This window comes from Gobio gobio, assembly GCF_949357685.1.
Source record: "Gobio gobio genome assembly, chromosome: 18".
Classification (NCBI taxonomy): Eukaryota; Metazoa; Chordata; class Actinopteri; order Cypriniformes; family Gobionidae; genus Gobio; species Gobio gobio.
This window is the reverse complement of record NC_137111.1, coordinates 47,542,895-47,562,389: the sequence shown is the minus strand read 5'-3', so window position 1 is coordinate 47,562,389 and position 19,495 is coordinate 47,542,895. Positions and strand designations below refer to the sequence as shown.

Below are 19,495 nucleotides of genomic sequence, written 5' to 3'. Positions count from 1 at the left end.
CTGACTTTGTACACACAATTCTGACGTTATATCACACAATTCAAATCTGACTTTATATCACACAAGTCTGACTTTATACACATAATTCTGACTTTATACACATAATTCTGACTTTATACACACAATTCTGACTTTGTACACACAATTCTGACTTTATATCACACAATTCAAATCTGACTTTATATCACACAATTCTGACTTTATATCTCACAATTCTGACTTTATACACACGATTCTGACTTTATACACACAGTTCAAATCTGACTATCACACAATTCTGACTTTATACACACGATTCTGACTTTATACACACAGTTCAAATCTGACTATCACACAATTCTGACTTTATACACACAATTCTGACTTTATACACACAATTCTGGCTTTATATCACACTAGAATAATATCCTGTAAGTTTCAGAACTGAAAACTTCCTTGTTGATCTGAAATGAAAAAATCATGAACCAAGAGAATAATCCAACTTTTATTAAGTTACGTAACAAAACCTAAAATATTTTTTACAATAAATATAAATAATAATACCAAATAATATTATTCTTCAAGTTTTATGTTCCATCAAATAAAATCGTTTTTTAACAGTTGTGCAAAAAAAGATCCACAATTATCTGAATAACTGCACACAAAATCACAGAATGGTTCGAGATGCTGCACTGAATAGTCTCTCACTGTCTGTGCTGGTGCTTGGGGCAGATAAATACCTGCGTGCAATCCGCGCAAGCAATGGAAAGCGGCCTTTGTTTGCGCGCCAGTTATCAAGGGGATTGTGGCTTCTGGCAATGGGTAGTTCAGCTGGATACGTCTCTATTTGTTCTCATACCGCCTCCACTCACTCACACCAGCTCAGAGATCCTCTCGCTCAACTTTACTGTAGTAAACGCTGCACAATGGTGTCACTCTCTACATCGTCGGATGCATAACTGTGATTAATATGATTAGCATTTAACAAACCATGTTCCCGTTCGCCATCTCAGTCTGCCTTCTGAAAATCAGCATCCTTACAAACACTTTAAACAGCTCTGAACGTCACTGGAGAAAGGCATATAGTTAATCATTATATGCATAATTCACCGCTATATTGCTAAAAGTACCCAATTTTTCATATCAACAAAAAAAATCCAACGATAACCTGCTTCTCTTGAGACTCCCTGCTTCAGAGAATAGTTAGTGATATGCTAAAGCCCCGCCCCCCTCGTGACGTGATTGGTTACAAGGTAGTGACGTCAGAAAGACCAGCGATTTAAACATTTGTTGTTTCACTGCAGTTTTACTCAGCGATGGTGTTGACTGATGAATTTGCACATGGTTTGTCTGAAAAACACCACATAGACATATAAACAACATTTAAAAACTTGATTAATAACCACAGGGGTCTTTAATAATGTTAAGCATCTTACATTTCAGATAATATTGGGTCTGTTAGTATATATTGCATCATCTTCCCAAAGGTAATCTGACAGCTATACCAAAGACTTTATATATAGGAAGACGGTACTCATTTAACTTATGAACGGGAGAAAGTGCAATGTGTAGAATAAGTCCCGCCTTCTAAATAAAAAGAGCCAATCGCTGATTGTTAAAGTCATCGCATCACTGCACATGCTCATTGGCTGAAAAATACGCTTTTTAATGCTATGTGAGTTTAAGAAACAACATTTATGGGACTGGTCATGTCAGATTTTGTTGCCGATTTGAAATATGTTATTTAATTATGAGTTTGGCAAGCTGTTTATGAGATTTCAGGATTCAAATAAAAAAGATGGGACTTGGTCTTGGATGAAATGGCCGCCGAGTGAACAAAGGGACTTTGATATACCGTACATTGCAAGAAATGTCAGCACTCTTCAAACTGTGTAAACATGCACAACCTTCATAAATATTATGGTTTTCACTATTCCTGATTATTTTGCCCAATTATTTTGTTTAGCTAGACATGCTAGGCATATGCACAAGATTTAGATTTTCATCTGTTGACTCCTGAAATTGACTTTTTAGGCGTAGGAAATCATAAATGGCAGTGACTCTTCATTCCCATCTGATCTTATTTATTGCTCACATGTTAGCATTTACTGTAATGACTAACATCGCTGAAGCTTATTAAACAAGGGAAAACTCCACCATGTGTTAGAAATAAAACTTTGACTCACTCACATTCTGAATGTGTGGTTTCATGTCTTGTCTAGACAGCCGTTCACAGACGGACAGATGAATGCTGGAGTGCCGTGTTGTCCTCTTAAACACTTCCATGGATGTTTGTGAGATCTTTTTATTGTTGTTGCAGGAGAAAGTGGTGATTGGGATTGCCTATGACTGCGTGGAGAAGATGGTGTATTGGACAGACATCAGCACACCTGCCATTAGCAAAGCTAATCTACAAGGAGGAGAGCCCGTCCATCTCATTAAATCAGGTTCATTTAGACTCGTCCTGATGTCTTTCCAAACCAGCATGATTCATGGGACACTGGTTAAAATCATCTCAAACTAGTTAGTTACTGAGCAGTACACTATTAATTTGGTTTCCGTCAGGGAATAAAAAATAAAAAAGATAATTGTGACTTTTTATCATAAACTCGCAAGGGCCAGTTTATGGGCCCTTTCACACCTACCTTGTTTGGTCCGGATTTTCAGACTTTTCAGTTCGGTCCGAATCAAAATTACAGGTGTGAAACCTCCCCTGGACCACGGTCCGGACCAAACAGATTAAATTTGGTCAGACGAAAAGAGGTCGTGTCTGTCCGGATCAAACTGAACAAAGGTTCGGTCCGTTTCTAGTGTGAAAGCATTTTCTGTATGGTTCAGACTCTCAGACCATTTACAGTAAGTTCCTGTTCATGTTTAAATATTATAATATTTTAAAATTTCATCTCGGCTATATTGATTATGAAAAGTGAAAAGATGCGCAATATGTCAGAAGACAGAAGGTCAGAAATGATTTTGACCACTTCATTAAAGGGGCACTTCAACGCTGGGAAGATGAATGTGTATTTAAACTGGGTCACTTATGTAGTAGAAATGTGAAATTATTTTTGAATTTGGTGCCTTCTAGACTGAGAAAAGACAGAAAATGTATTTTTGTCTCATGTGGATGAAAGACAACAACTCCCAGAATGCACTTGCTTAGCTGCCCTACAAGGCCACTCCCAAAGCCACGGCTACTGGTTATCACTTGCCCACACCGTCGTTTTGATATTCATAGTAATAAGATAATTTCATTCAGTTAGAGAACAGACACTACAATTAAAAACTGAACGTGTCTTTTCAATAAAGTGTGAGTGAGCCGAACGAAAGTCACGTCACAGACGCAGCAGGATCAGATCTCATTCATCATAAGAAGAGCTGAGCAGAGCTGAGGTAAGAGCGGCTGTCATTCTCAGCGCGTGTCCAGTCTGAGGCGTTATCAGATCGCATGTGGAAGATTAACTTTCATAGGAATTCATTGAAAAGTTGAAACACTCACTTTGCTCTGCCCCGCTCCGTTATTAATGCCTGAGCCGAGCGTATTTACATTCTGTGAGTGAGATCCTCCCCTGTGGGCGGGTTGAAAACATGCGGAACAGCTCCTGTAGTCTCTAGCCTCTGGCCAAAAAATCCTCAGATGACGCAAAATGTTTGCGCGATATTTGCGTCATCTGAGGATTTTTTCCCAAAAATAAAATACATAATTCTCTCGTCTCAGGGGGACATGAGGGGGGAAAGTACCATAATTCAAATATACTACCGGGTTTCTACTGATACAAAGCTTAATGCTAAATCACTGAAGTTAAACTTTAAGTTTTGTTTTGTAGAAAGCCTTTCTTTAAAGTGAATTTCGTTTTATATAAATTGTATCTTTATTTTAATCAACCAATTGCCTGGATTTAATAAATAAGAAGCAAATAGGCTATAGGACACAACAATCGTGACATGGAGGCGCCGGAGCGATCGCTTGCATTGCTCTTGAACACGTCTCATAAATAAACCCAAACTCAGCCTCACAGACATGAGAGATGTGTGTATAGAAAGCTTGAAGTGTCCACTTTTAAACTAAACGAAAAGAAATAGTCAAGCAATGCGTTCACTAGTGGCAGCGATACGCGTCTGTTCATTCATTCTTGTCAAAGACGCTGACGACAGTTTACACGTCCGTTTACAAACCAATCAATGTCAAAATGCCGCACACACAGATGACGATGACAGGACGCAAGTGTGTTATGTAAAGTTCTTATGTGCGTTTGCATAATTGCAATGTGAAACCAAACCAAAACTAACCAAATTAATAAAATGTATCAAAACATGAACTTTAGTTCGGACCTTGGTGTGGACTTTCAGGTGTGAAAACGCCCGTAGTCTAGCAAATAAAAGTATGAATTATAAAGTACAAAGATGCACATTACAAAAAATATGACAAATGCAATATAAGAAAGATACAAATGAAATATGCTGTTTTTTGTACAGTAGGTCTGTTTAACAGCATCATTCAAGTAAGAAATTGAACAGTCAAATGTAAAAATAAAACTGCATAGTTGTCCCGTACTGCTGGTCAGCAACCTCGACATAGGAGATCTTTCATTTAATTTATCTTTAATTTAAATCCAGAAATATTCAGGAGAATACAGGACCAATGAAGATCCAACACTAACCACGTTTCATTACGTCACGTTAAAGGGTTAGTTCACCCAAAAAATTCTGTCATGAATTACTTACCCTCATGTCGTTGGACACCCGTCAGACCTCCGTTCATCTTCAGACACAAATGAAGATATTTTAGTGTAAATCTGATGGCTCTGAAAGGCCTCCATTGACACAATGGCACATTACACTCTCAAGACCCTTAAAAGGTACTAAAGACGTCGTTACAAAGTCCATCTCACTACAGTGGTTCTACAATAACTTTATGGAGTGACGAGAATAGTTTTAGTGCGCAAAAAAACCCTAAATAACGACTTATATAGTGATGACGATTTCAAAACATGGCCTCATGAAGCTTCGAAGCGTTATGAATCAGTGAGTCGAATCAGCAGTTTGAATCGCCAAATTTCAGCAGTTTGACACGCGATCGAATCATGATTCGACTCACTGATTCATAACGCTTCGAAGCTTCATGATGCAGTGTTTTGAAATCGTCATCACTATATAAGTCGTTATTTAGGGTTTTTTTGCGCACAAAAACTATTCTCGTCACTCCATAAAGTTATTGTAGAACCACTGTAGTGAGATGGACTTTGTAACGACGTCTTTAGTATCTTTTAAGGGTCTTGAGAGTGTAAAGTGCATTGTGCCAATGGAGGCCTTTCAGAGCCATCAGATTTACACTAAAATATCTTCATTTGTGTCTGAAGATGAACGGAGGTCTGACGGGTGTCGAACGACATGAGGGTAAGTAATTAATGACAGAATTTTCATTTTTGGGTGAACTAACCCTTTAACGTGAGACAAAGAGCTGTTGAGAAACGAAATACATGAGGGAGATCATTAACAGAACTAAGAACAGGTGAATTATTTAGGAACATTATTTATACATCATTCATGAAACATTTGTTTTAGATGGACTTTCATCTGTTATATTTGTTACTTTTGAATGTTCTCTGAGCATTAATTCCATAATGTTTGCAAAATGATCAAACTGACTTTTCATGTTTCAGATCTTGGCAGTCCTGAGGGCATCGCTATTGACCATCTGGGCAGGAACATATTCTGGACAGACTCCATGAAGGACAGGATTGAAGTTTCCTCATTAGACGGATCCCAGCGGCGTGTCTTGATTAACACAGACCTGGTTAACCCGAGAGCAATCCTCACCGACGCCACCAATGGGTGCGTGACTAGTTAGGAACAACCAGTGGCCCATCGCATAAACTGCTTAGACTAGCCTTCAATTGTTCAATTGTTGAATCAGAGAAGTAAGACTGATTAGTTGCTCAGACTAGTTATTAAGACACAGTTTATGCAACTGGCCACATGGTCTAAAATGAACACTTCAGATGTGAGGGAAAGAGTGGTTTTGGCAAGTAAAGAAAATGTTATTTTCTCTAAGATAGAAATGCAACGTAATACATGGTTAAATCAAATTGTAAAAAGGATAATCTGACCCGTGTAAGTGATTCAATAATATTCAAAAGGGCTTGACATTAACACCCACCAACCTGCCAAATGCGGGTGTATTTCAGTAGTGCTACTAGCCACTTTGGCAGGTTGAATTTTATATATAATAGCGCTTTTCCACTGCATGGTAACGCTTGGCACGACTCGGTTCTGCACGGCTCGGCTCGCTTTGGCTCAGTTTGGTTTTCCACTGCAGTTAGCACCGCTTTAAAATGGGTGGGATTATAGAATGATCGTTGTAATAGTGCCGCCTCTACTTCTCGGCATGTGGATGTTTTTACCTACAAATAAGTTTGTAGTTGAAGGAGGCTGATGGCAGCAAAACAAAATAGTGCTAAAAACCAGAGAGTCTTAGGCACACGTACAACAAAGCGCAAATGACGACATCACTTGATTTGCTCAGTGGTTCACAAGGGTAAACGAATCGTGTATTTAGCAATGTTTTTAGGGTCTCAATCGCTATATCACTGTCACAAAAGCATATAATGATAGTGACGGTAGTGACGATTCTCTCTGAACAATCAGTGATCTGCAGTGTTTACACGTCACTTTTTAGTATCAGTACGACACGCAGGAACCTCAACCGAGGTGGTACTATACCGAGGGGGTAAGCAAAATAATCTTGTTTTCTGTTTGAATTAAGATTATTTTGCTTACCCCATTGGCAGATTATTTTGCTTACTTTAAGCAAAAACTCCCTTAATTTTGAGTTATTTTCCCCCAAAACAAGACAAAAACTTTTGCTTGTCTAATAAATGCTTCTTAATGTAAGATTTTTTTGATATTTGGACTGAAAACAAGACAAAAATACTAAGTAAGAAAAGCATTTTTTGCAGTGTACCGTTTTGTTTATATACTTGATGAATGTGAGTGATCCCAAGCGTTAATCATGTCTGTTCCTCCATCAGCTACATCTACTGGGCCGACTGGAACAGGGACTCCCCCAAAATTGAGATGTCCTACATGGACGGCACAAACCGGAGGGTTCTAGTCAAGGATGACTTAAGCCTCCCCAATGGTTTAACTTTCGACTCGCGGACGTCTCTGTTGTGCTGGGCGGATGCCGGTGCGTCTCCAGTTCAGAAAAACATTCACTAGTGCAGTAAAGTCACAGCTGTTCGAGCCTCTCAGCAGGAAAACAACTTCTTTTAGCTCACTAAAGCCACAAGCTCCATAAAAACACTTTGCTTGGTTGAAACCTTTGTGTTGATGGGGATGTTTGGTGTCCTTTAATGCAGGCACACATAAAGTGGAGTGCATGAATCCGCAGCAGGGCAGTCGGACGCAGCTCATGGAGGGAGTTCAGTATCCCTTCGGAATGACAACTGATGGAAAGAACCTGTACTACACCGACTGGACGAGGTGAACCTTCCCTTTAACAGCTTTACACTTTAAAGGGTTAGTTGACCCAAAAATGAAAATTCTGTCATTAATTACTCACCCTTATGTCGTTCGACACCCGTCAGACCTCCGTTCATCTTCAGACACAAATGAAGATATTTTAGTGTAAATCTGATGCTGAGAAAGGCTTCAGATAGGCCTCCATTGGCATTCAGTACATTAATACTCCCAAGACCCAGAAAAGGCACTTAAAACATCGTTACAAAGTCCATCTCACCACAGTGACTCTACAATCATTTTACGATGCGAAAAAAAAATCAAAATAACACCTTTATCCAGCTTGTTCTTGTCTTCTGTGTGTGCCTCCACGACACATGCGCGAGAATATGACACAGATCCGGCGTTTGGACACATGACCCAGAAGCGATTTGTTTACAATCAGAGGAAGACGCGCGTGTCTAAGCTGTTGAATTCTACATTGATCGTGCTTTAGGTCTCGGCGTAGTGCTCAAAATGGGGCTAAAGTGTGCATTTCATGGATTCCCGAACGCCGGCGCTACGTCATATTCTCGCGCATGCGTCGTGGAGGCACACACGGAAAACAAGAACAAGTTGGATAAAGGTGTTATTTAGATTTTTTTTCGCACAAAAACTATTGTCGTCGCATCGTAAAATGATTGTAGAGCCACTGTGGTGAGATGAACTTTGTAACAACGTTTTAAGTGCCTTTTCTGGGTCTTGTGAGTGTAAATGTACTGAATGCCAATGGAGGCCTATCTGAAGCCTTTCTCAGCCATCAGCTTTCAACAAAAATATCTTCATTTGTGTTCTGAAGATGAACGGAGGTCTTACGGGTGTCGAACGACATGAGGGTGAGTAATTAATGACAGAAATTTTCATTTTTGGGTCACCTAACCCTTTAATGAGACTCTTCTGCTCACCAAGACTGCATCTATTTGATCAAAAATACAGTATTATGAAATATTATTTCAATTTAAAGGTGTTTTTTTTGTTAAAATACATTCTCTTTTCCCAGTTTCTTGTTCATTGACTACTATTAGTATACTGTTGATGGGTTTATCTCACCCAAAATGTAAAGATTAGCCACTTTTCCTCTGTCAGGCCAGTGTGAGCCAGGGCTTTCTAAGGGCGGGGCTGGACTAATAGCCTCGGGCCTGTAGACCGAGCCCAAAACCACACTGTGTTTCCACCATCCTTCCACAGCGCTTCACTCAAACCCGCCCGTAACGCCTCTCTGGACGTCACACACACCCATCATTTCACCAACTAATGGAAGTTTGATCAGAAAACTAATCAGAAAGATATCACTGGACACTAGTGAGATCGCAAAACCAATATGATAACAGCGGCCGTTTGTTGGCATTTTTGACGTTTACTTAAAGATTTTAAACCCGAGCATCTGTGTTTTACCACCGTTTTACAATAATGAGTGATATATTGATCATAATGCATTAATCTGTGTCAAGATTACACATTAGTCAAGTGGTATTCCCTGTTGAAACAAAACAGCATGTGCTGGTTAGGTATGTTTTGAAGCATGGCAGGTGGTTTGAGCTGGTCAAGGTGCTGGTCATGAGCTGGTTTATGCTGGTCATGAGCTGGTCATGAGCTGGTTTATGCTGGTCATGAGCTGGTTTATGCTGGTCAAGGTGCTGGTCATGAGCTGGTTTATGCTGGTCATGTGCTGGTCATGAGCTGGTTTATGCTGGTCATGAGCTGGTCATGAGCTGGTTTATGCTGGTCAAGGTGCTGGTCATGAGCTGGTTTATGCTGGTCATGAGCTGGTTTATGCTGGTCAAGGTGCTGGTCATGAGCTGGTTTATGCTGGTCATGAGCTGGTTTGAGCTGGTTTATGCTGGTCAAGGTGCTGGTCATGTGCTGGTCATGAGCTGGTTTATGCTGGTCAAGGTGCTGGTCATGAGCTGGTTTATGCTGGACTGGTCATGAGCTGGTTTATGCTGGTCAAGGTGCTGGTCATGTGCTGGTCATGAGCTGGTTTATGCTGGTCAAGGTGCTGGTCATGTGCTGGTCATGTGCTGGTTTATGCTGGTCATGAGCTGGTTTGAGCTGGTTTATGCTGGTCAAGGTGCTGGTCATGTGCTGGCTTGAGCTGGTTTGAGCTGGTCAAGGTGCTGGTCATGTGCTGGTCATGAGCTGGTTTGAGCTGGTTTATGCTGGTCAAGGTGCTGGTCATGTGCTGGCTTGAGCTGGTTTGAGCTGGTCAAGGTGCTGGTCATGTGCTGGTCATGTGCTGGTTTATGCTGGTCATGAGCTGGTTTGAGCTGGTTTATGCTGGTCAAGGTGCTGGTCATGTGCTGGCTTGAGCTGGTTTGAGCTGGTCAAGGTGCTGGTTAAGCCTTTTAAGTGAAAGAGCCAATCGGCGATTTTTGTAATTCCGCTAGGTGCCACTAGTGTCACAGAAACTACATGCGTCACCTTTAAAATAACTGTTTTTAATTAATTCCTGTGAATTTATCATCATTACTCCAGTCTTCAGTGTCACATGATCCTTCAGAAATCATTCTAATATGAGGATTGATGCTCAAGAAACATTTATGATTATTTTCAGTGTAGAAAACAGTTGTTGAAACGGTGATGCATTTTATTTCTCAGGATTCTTTGACGAATACAAAGTTCAAAAGAACATAAGAACGTAAATAAATGTCTTCACTGTCACTTTTGATCAATTTAATGCTTCCTTCTGAATAAATGTATTAATTTCTGACGCCAAACCTTTGAATGGGAGTGTATTACAAGAGAATAATAGGAATAAAGTTGGGAAATCATCAGATTTGGTCTGTTTGTTTGTGGTTCAGGATGGGAAAGCAAGGTCAAGGTTCAGTTCAGTAAAGCGGTGGCTGTTCTTCTGAGGCCTTGATGTGTCTGTTTGCTCGCGCGGATTCCCTCAACAGCAGCCGGCTCAGATGTGGCACTTTAACCCTGAATGTGTTTGCTATGCAGAGGCGCTGAGGTCGGGTCAAGAGGGCTGTTTGGAGGCTTGTGGCAGCTGCGTGTGATTTCACGGCCCGTCCAGCGGCCTCTCTCTGATCTTCCTACAGCCGTTTCCTCTCTGTTAGTGGACAGTCATAACAGAGCTTATTATAGCCGTTGAGAATAATGAGCAGGACAAAAACAACTCATCAGCGTTGAGAATCTAGGAGGAAAATGTCTTTATCCCAGTCTGTGTGTCGTCACATCCTGCTCATTGATTATTGTGAATGGACGGACGCCAGTGTAACATTATCTGAGAGATTCTGCTGGTGTTGCCAGTCATGAGATTCACGAGCAACACGCAGCTCAAGTTACGGATTCGGACTGACTTCATTTTTGTTTAGTTTTGCATTATATTACCAGCAAGCGGCAACCTCCCCAAGTTTCTCTTGAAGCCAATACGAAAGTGACATAAACTGCAGTTCATGGACTGGCCACTAGAGACAGACTCCAGATGGAGCAGAATCTCATTGAGCTCATGTTAAAATGCCCAACTTTACAGCAGAAGAACACATGTTTACAGTCTGGGACACATTGTGCTTTTGGTCTATACGGCTAATTTTGCCCTTCATGACGACTGTGAGGGGGGTGAATTCTCATTCGTTTACATTATATAAAGCCTTGCATAATTAAGGGCGTGGCCACTTTAAGTGACAGGTGGATAGCCGTTTGTCTGCTGTCTGTTATGGTGTGTTAACACCGGACGCGAATGACACGATTCGTGCGAGTGATTTACATGTTAAGTCAATGCAAAGACGCAAATAGACATTTTGCGGTGCAATTCGCGCAAATGACGCGATTCGCGCGAATTGATTGAAAAATCTGAACTTTGCCGGATATTCGCGCCGCGTTAACCAATCAGGAGTTTGCTCTTGTAGTGACAACAATTAGGAGAAAATCTGTATATTAATATCTGGTTCAGACAATATGATTATCACTGTGATAACATTAAATGACATGAAACACAACCCAGTCTCTTTTTGTTAAATGCAAGTTTATGTTTGATCAATAATACAAAAGTAGAAGTAAAAGGTGTAAGAAGCTCTACATGAAATAAAGCAAACAATTCAGTCAAACATTCGAAGTCAGTGCTAGTCGTCTACAACTGTAACGTAAAGTTAAATAGCCTAAAAATAAAAAAGTAATGAAACTTCACTTTGCCCTCAGCCTAAACGATTTGCCAGGTAAAATGTTCAAATAGGCGCTCTCTTTATAAATAAACCACAGATTTGAGCTTTAAACCACTACATTATCGCCTGAAAAAGTCTTAAAACTACGTTTTGTCACACATTAACAGTAGATTTTAACAAAAAAAGACGTGTAAACACAGCCCATGTCAGCCATTTCTCAAAGAGATGAGCCGCTGGCAGAAGCCCCGCCCATGACGCGAATTTGCGTCTGTTGTGAAGTGAATGTCACGCGCGAATGAGACGCGTCCAAATTTATTTGCGTCATTTATTTGCGTCGTTCGCGTCCAGTGTGAACGCCACATTAGTCATCACGTCACCTCAGCTCCGCCCACGTCGCGCCTCTTTGCTCATTTTCTGTTATCCGGGAGTGACGGCTGACTTTACGCTTCAGAAACGCTATTCAAAAACCTATGGGTGACGTCACGGACACTACGTCTACACTACAACATGGGTCTTCAACCGGGGGTCCGCAGTGGTGCTGCAGGGGGTCCGCCAATGAATGTTTGATCACAAATAATTTTTTTATAAAAAAATAATTACATGGGGACAAAACATCACAAATTCAAATGTAAGCACCCCAAAACAAAAGCAGAGCACCCTCCGTTTATACTATAATAGTATAATATTATTGGCGAAACAGATTTGGCAAACATTGCATTTGAGTTTGCACTCTGGAGAACGTGAAATGTTTCACAGCGGGTTTTGCAGCGGTGAGAAATGTAGCCAATCACATACATGTTTGTTGATCTGTGGAACGCAGTGGCCAATCAGAGGTGTTTAAGAGGTGAACCAAGATGAGTGACAGCTTGATTAATTAAAGTGAGCGCTCTTTCGTGCTTTCCAGGCTATATAGCTATAATCCGTTGAATAAAAGTATCGTTTTGCATGAAGAGGAACGACGGCCAATTACACGCAGCATTATTACAGTTTTTTTCAATTGCTTACACACTAAAATTAAAACTTTCCCACAATTAGCAACACACTACACTCAAGGAGCAAAACACTGGCCTAGATTTGCACAACTGTAAGCACATTGTCAGCTTCAAACTTTTTGCAAAACAATACACACAGTGATTTGCAGAACACTTAACACTGCATTTGACACAGAAATGTATCATAATGTCATTTCCTTGCAATTTCAAAGCAAAGGCTTTCAAATGAACAATTGGTTAAACACAGCCACCAGTTGTGCACACACACTTGTGCTTAATTCTAGACACACCAATCAGGTTTAAGTACTATAAAAAGGCAACAGGTAAGTTCACCTGTCTTCAACAAAAATGGAAGGCAATGTTGGAGTAATAGGAAGAGTGAGGATGAGAGGGGGGTGGGAAGAGGTAGACCTGGAGTAGGACGTGGACAAAGAAGACGGGGACCAAATTTATCAGATGCGATTCGTGCAACCTTGGTTGACCATGAGCACTGAGTACCCATGGGTTGACATTGAGAGAGGCTGGACAGAGACTTCAGCCAGCTCAGCAGATATAAAAAACAAACCTTTGAAAATGGCCATACGGTGTCAAAATTGGGTTTTGTTAAATTATTGTACAATTTTGAAAGAAGTGTTTCACTTTGCAAAAGAACTGGGGTGTTCTGCTGCTTGTGTGTGTGTGGATGTGTGAACTGTGTGTAGTGTTTTGACACAACGAGCCTTGTTTTTAAAATTGTGCGTAAGCAATCGTAAAAAAATAATAATTGAGCGCCAACAATAATGAATGATTTGTGAAGGATCATGTGACACTGAAGACTGGGGCACGTTCAAAGCTCAAACCGGTGCGCAACGTTTTGCTACGGTTTCCGGTTGAACGTCATGTTTCCTGGAAATGGTGTGCAACAGGTTTGAGATGCGTTTTATCTCGTCTGGTGGGTGTGTCAAAAATGTCAGCCCAATCAGCAGCAACATGTATATAAACCACGCGGTATTAAAGAGACAGCTCACACAACGGGTCCAGTAAAGATGTTTACAAATGTGTCCGCTGCAGCTCAGTGTGTATACGCAACAATTGGAGATATTAGAATACATGATTGTCGTAAAAAAAATTATACAGTGTATATATCAACATGATGATGTATTTATTTATATTTTTAGCTTCATTGCAAGGCAAATTTCATATATGGTAATTAAGTGCTCTAACATAAAAATGAGAAAGAAAATACAAGCTATTAAAAAAGTAAGAACTAGAAGTAAAATAAAATAAAATTAGAATTGATTACCAGGAGATAAAAAAAGGTTCATTAAATGGGATTGGGACATGGGCGTCGGAACCATTGTATGTGGGTGGGACAAGACCCACCCACTTTTTACGATCAATGATATTGGACCCACTCACTTTTACCGTCTCTAATTCAGCACATGTCTGTTTACTTACCCCTAACTGATAAACACTTATTATTAAACACATGTTAGGTGCTTTATTTACACTGTTCTAATATTTTCTTCATTTAAAAAAAAAATAAATAAATGCCTTTCCGACCTGATATGTGATGAGAAAATGGAGTGAGTTCGGCAAAAGGCGGATTCGAACCGCGGGTAGATTTGCGTCAAAACTTGATGCCATGCCTCTTACCTCTACATTATTGCCACTCTCAGTGATAACGCGATTTCCATAATTATGTCTTTCTGAACCAGACGTTTAGTAAACAAAGCCGTATATTTGCACTGTACCTAATGTAAATGGCATCTAGGCTCCAGTCATTTTCTTTTTCTGAGAGAGGACCCACCCACATTTTTTTTGCTTCCGACGCCCATGGATTGGGATGTTGTCTTTTATTCTGGACAGCAAGGGCAGTGATTGCATGTATTTTGCAGTATTAAACACATATTTATATCGATTTCATCAGGCTCCGAAAATTCCTCAAAAAGAACACAAAGAATGGCCTTCTCAGCTGCCGTAGCTGCAACTCTTGCGTCATCAGAACAGGGTGTTCAACGCAGCACCGTTTCCGTTTAAAAAACGCTTTGCAACATTTTATTGGGGCTGAATGCAGCCCTGCAGTAATGATGATAAATTCAGCTTTGATCACAGGAATAAATTACACTTTACTATATATTCACATAGAGAACAGCTGATCTACACTGGAGGAATATTTCACAATTTTTTTCTGTATTTTTGATCAAATAAACACAGCTTTGGAGAGCAAAAGAGACTTCTTTCAAAAACGATATACTGTAAGAATTGTGTGTGTGTGTGTGTGTGTGTGTGTGTGTGTGTGTGTGTGTGTGTGTGTGTGTGTGTGTGTGTGTGTGTGTGTGTGTGTGTGTGTGTGTGTGTGTGTGTGTGTGTGTGTGTGTGTGTGTGTGTGTGTGTGTGTGTGTGTGTGTGTGTGTGTGTGTGTGTGTGTGTGTGTGTGTGTGTGTGTGTGTGTGTGTGTGTGTGTGTGTGTGTGTGTGTGTGTGTTGGATCAGGGGTGGTGTGGTCGTGGTGGATCGCTACACTAGAACAGAGGTGGATGAGTTCCAGCCTCAGAAACGGACACGTCTGTACGGGATCACAGTCGCTCACGCCCAATGTCCCTCAGGTATGATTCCTCTTTCAGCTCTTAAAGGGATAGTTCATCCAAAAATGAAAAATCTGTCATCATTTACTCACCCTCAAGTTGTTCCAAACCTGTATGAGTTTCTTTGTTCTGCTGAACACAAAAGAAGACATTTAGAAGAATGTTTGTAACAAAGCAGAGAGAGCAACTATTGACTACCATAGTATTTATTTTCCTACTATGGTAGTCAATAGTTGCTCTCTCTGCTTTGTTACAAACATTTAATGTCTTCTTTTGTGTTCAGCAGAACAAAGAAACTCATACAGGTTTGGAACAACTTGAGGGTGAGTAAATGATGACAGATTTTTCATTTTTGGATAAACTATCCCTATAAGGCCCGTTCACACCAAGAGCAATAACTATATTAGCATCCACACAGCGGACGATACCTTCTGTTTAATATAAGCGCGTTACAGTTTTGTCGCCTGCCCCTTTAAATGCTCGAGCTCTAAAAGCAGGATGGATTCTGATTGGCTGTTGATCATCAGTTGGGATGTGATTTTTAAAACTATATTGTTATCATTTACAGTTATCGTCCTTGGTGTGAATGAGCCTTTTTTCTTAAATTCTTCATAATTATGTCAGTTTTTGACCATCTTCAGGTCATGAATACTATTATGTGATGTAATCAAATTCTGTTTTTTTTGTTTGTTTTTTTAAAAGCAGCAGTGCTTGTGTTATATACACAGATCAGGCATAACATTATGACCCAATATTGTGTTGGTCCCCCGTCGAGGCATGGCCTCCACTAGACCCCTGAAGGTGTGCTGTGGTATCTGGCACCAAGATGTTAGCAGTAGATCCTTTAAGTCCTGTAAGTTGCGAGGTGGGATGGATCGGACTTGTTTGTTCTGCACATCCCACAGATGCTCGATTGGATTGAGATCTGGGGAATTTGGAGGCCGAGTCAACGCCTCAAACTCGTTGTTGTGCTCCTCAAAGCATTCCTGAAGCATTTGTGCTTTGTGGCGGCGCATTATCTGCTGAAAGAGCCACAGCCACAGGGAAAACCGTCTCCATGAGAGGCTGGACATGGGCTCAGCAATGCTTAGGTAGGGACGTGTCAAAGGAACATCCACATGATGGAGGACCCAAGGTTTCCCAGCAGAACATTGCCCAAAGCATCACTGCCTCCGCCGCCACGCCTTCTTCCCATAATGCACCTGGTGCCATGTGTTCCCCAGGTCAGCCACGCACACACACACACACCCGGCCATCCACGAGATGTAGAAGAACACGTGATCATCAGACCAGGCCTTCTTCCATTGCTCCGTGGTCCAGTTCTGATGCTCACGTGCCACTGTTGGTGCTTTGGGCGGAGGTCAGGGGTCAGCATGGGCACTGGTCAGCGGCTGTGCCGCCCCATACACAACAAACTGAGATGCTCTGTGTATTCTGACCCCTTTCTATCAGAACCAGCATTAACTTCTTGAGCAGTTTGAGCTCAGGTTCAGGTTCTCCACTGGTCCTTCATGACCCTGTGGCCGGTTCTCCACTGGTCCTTCATGACCCTGTGGCTGGTTCTCCACTGGTCCTTCATGACCCTGTGGCTGGTTCTCCACTGGTCCTTCATGACCCTGTGGCTGGTTCTCCACTGGTCCTTCATGACCCTGTGGCTGGTTCTCCACTGGTCCTTCATGACCCTGTGGCCGGTTCTCCACTGGTCCTCCATGACCCTGTGGCTGGTTCTCCACTGGTCCTCCATGACCCTGTGGCTGGTTCTCCACTGGTCCTCCATGACCCTGTGGCCGGTTCTCCACTGGTTCTCCATGACCCTGTGGCTGGTTCTCCACTGGTCCTTCATGACCCTGTGGCTGGTTCTCCACTGGTCCTTCATGACCCTGTGGCCGGTTCTCCACTGGTCCTCCATGACCCTGTGGCTGGTTCTCCACTGGTCCTCCATGACCCTGTGGCCGGTTCTCCACTGGTCCTCCATGACCCTGTGGCCGGTTCTCCACTGGTCCTCCATGACCCTGTGGCCGGTTCTCCACTGGTCCTTCATGACCCTGTGGCTGGTTCTCCACTGGTCCTCCATGACCCTGTGGCTGGTTCTCCACTGGTCCTTCATGACCCTGTGGCTGGTTCTCCACTGGTCCTTCATGACCCTGTGGCCGGTTCTCCACTGGTCCTCCATGACCCTGTGGCCGGTTCTCCACTGTTCCTCCATGACCCTGTGGCCGGTTCTCCACTGGTCCTTCATGACCCTGTGGCTGGTTCTCCACTGGTCCTCCATGACCCTGTGGCCGGTTCTCCACTGTTCCTCCATGACCCTGTGGCCGGTTCTCCACTGGTCCTTCATGACCCTGTGGCCGGTTCTCCACTGGTCCTTCATGACCCTGTGGCCGGTTCTCCACTGGTCCTTCATGACCCTGTGGCTGGTTCTCCACTGGTCCTTCATGACCCTGTGGCTGGTTCTCCACTGGTCCTTCATGACCCTGTGGCCGGTTCTCCACTGGTCCTCCATGACCCTGTGGCTGGTTCTCCACTGGTCCTCCATGACCCTGTGGCCGGTTCTCCACTGGTCCTCCATGACCCTGTGGCCGGTTCTCCACTGGTCCTTCATGACCCTGTGGCCGGTTCTCCACTGGTCCTTCATGACCCTGTGGCCGGTTCTCCACTGGTCCTTCATGACCCTGTGGCCGGTTCTCCACTGGTCCTCCATGACCCTGTGGCTGGTTCTCCACTGGTCCTCCATGACCCTGTGGCCGGTTCTCCACTGGTCCTCCATGACCCTGTGGCCGGTTCTCCACTGGTCCTCCATGACCCTGTGGCCGGTTCTCCACTGGTCCTTCATGACCCTGTGGCCGGTTCTCCACTGGTCCTCCATGACCCTGTGGCCGGTTCTCCACTGGTCCTTCCTCTGAGCACTTTTGATAGAGACTGACCACTGCAGACCAGGAACACCCCACAAGAGCTGCAGTTTTGGAGATGCTCTGACCCAAACTCGCTCAAATTCTTACACTTGCACATTTTTCCTTCTTCTAACACATCAACTCTGAGGACAAAATGTTCACTTGCTGCCTAATATATCCCTCCCACCCTCATAATGTTATGCCTGATCGGTGTAAGTTGCTATTTAGGTGTTTCAGGCTATTTTTATAGGAAACAGGTGATTAATCTGAACCCTAAAACAAAGCTTAAAGGGTTAGTTCACCGAAAAATGAAAATTCCGTCATTAATTACTTACCCTCATGTCGTTGGACACCCGTCAGACCTCCGTTCATCTTCAGACACAAATGAAGATATTTTAGTGTAAATCTGATGGCTCTGAAAGGCCTCCATTGGCTCAATGGCACGGTTCACTCTCAAGACCCTTAAAAGACACTAAAGACGTTGTTACAAAGTCCATCTCACTACAGTGGTTCTAAAATAACTTTATGAATCGGCGAGAATAGTTTTTGTGCGCAAAAAAACCCTAAATAACGACTTATATAGTGATGACGATTTCAAAACACGGGATCATGAAGCTTCGAAGCGTTATGAATCAGTGAGTCGAATCATGATTCGGATTGCGTGTCAAACCGCTGAATCGACTCACTGATTCATAACGCTTCGAAGCTTCATGATGCTGTGTTTTGAAATCGTCATCACTATGCAAGTCGTTATTTAGGGTTTTTTTTGCGCACAAAAACTATTCTCGTCACTCCATAAAGTTATTGTAGAACCACTGTAGTGAGATGGACTTTGTAACGACGTCTTTAGTGTCTTTTAAGGGTCTTGAGAGTGAACCGTGCCATTGAGCCAATGGAGGCCTTTCAGAGCCATCAGATTTACACTAAAATATCTTCATTTGTGTCTGAAGATGAACGGAGGTCTGACGGGTGTCCAACGACATGAGGGGAAGTAATTAATGACAGAATTTTCATTTTTGGGTGAACTAACCCTTTAAATGGTCGTAATGGTATGTAATGTGGTCAATGTTCTCCATCAGGTCAGAACTACTGCTCGACCAATAATGGAGGCTGCACTCATTTGTGTCTGGCGACCCCTGCTGGCCGCTCATGCAGATGTCCAGATAACGCTGGAGGACTGGGCTGTGTGGAGCGGGACGGCAGGAACTGAAGACTCACTCACATGACCGCTCCTTCCTTCCTGATCGGCTGAAACATGCAATAAAGCCACTCTCTCTATTAAAGATGCGGAAACGCATTCGTGCCTTAAATGAGCTCATTGTGAATATCTCTAACAACTAACATTATTACCCTTTCTAAACAAATAATGATACAATTGTGACATAACCTGACATAAATGGATGTTTACACATACAACTGTTCAATAAAATCATATTTTGTTTATTCAGCCGTGTCATATTTTTA

General features: G+C 42.3%; 1 protein-coding gene across 1 annotated transcript in view; it reads left to right on the top strand.

Moving 5' to 3' along the window:
* Positions 1 to 19,478, top strand: part of nid1a (nidogen 1a) — a 77,423-nt gene extending 57,945 nt beyond the window's left edge. The window contains exons 15-20 of the mRNA XM_079843611.1: positions 2,300 to 2,426; positions 5,640 to 5,811; positions 7,008 to 7,165; positions 7,338 to 7,461; positions 15,049 to 15,161; positions 19,111 to 19,478. Coding sequence (XP_079699737.1) covers positions 2,300 to 2,426; positions 5,640 to 5,811; positions 7,008 to 7,165; positions 7,338 to 7,461; positions 15,049 to 15,161; positions 19,111 to 19,241 — 825 coding nt within the window. The 3' untranslated portion in view covers positions 19,242 to 19,478. The remainder of the gene's footprint in view (positions 1 to 2,299; positions 2,427 to 5,639; positions 5,812 to 7,007; positions 7,166 to 7,337; positions 7,462 to 15,048; positions 15,162 to 19,110) is intronic.
* The last annotated feature ends 17 nt before the right edge of the window (positions 19,479 to 19,495 follow it).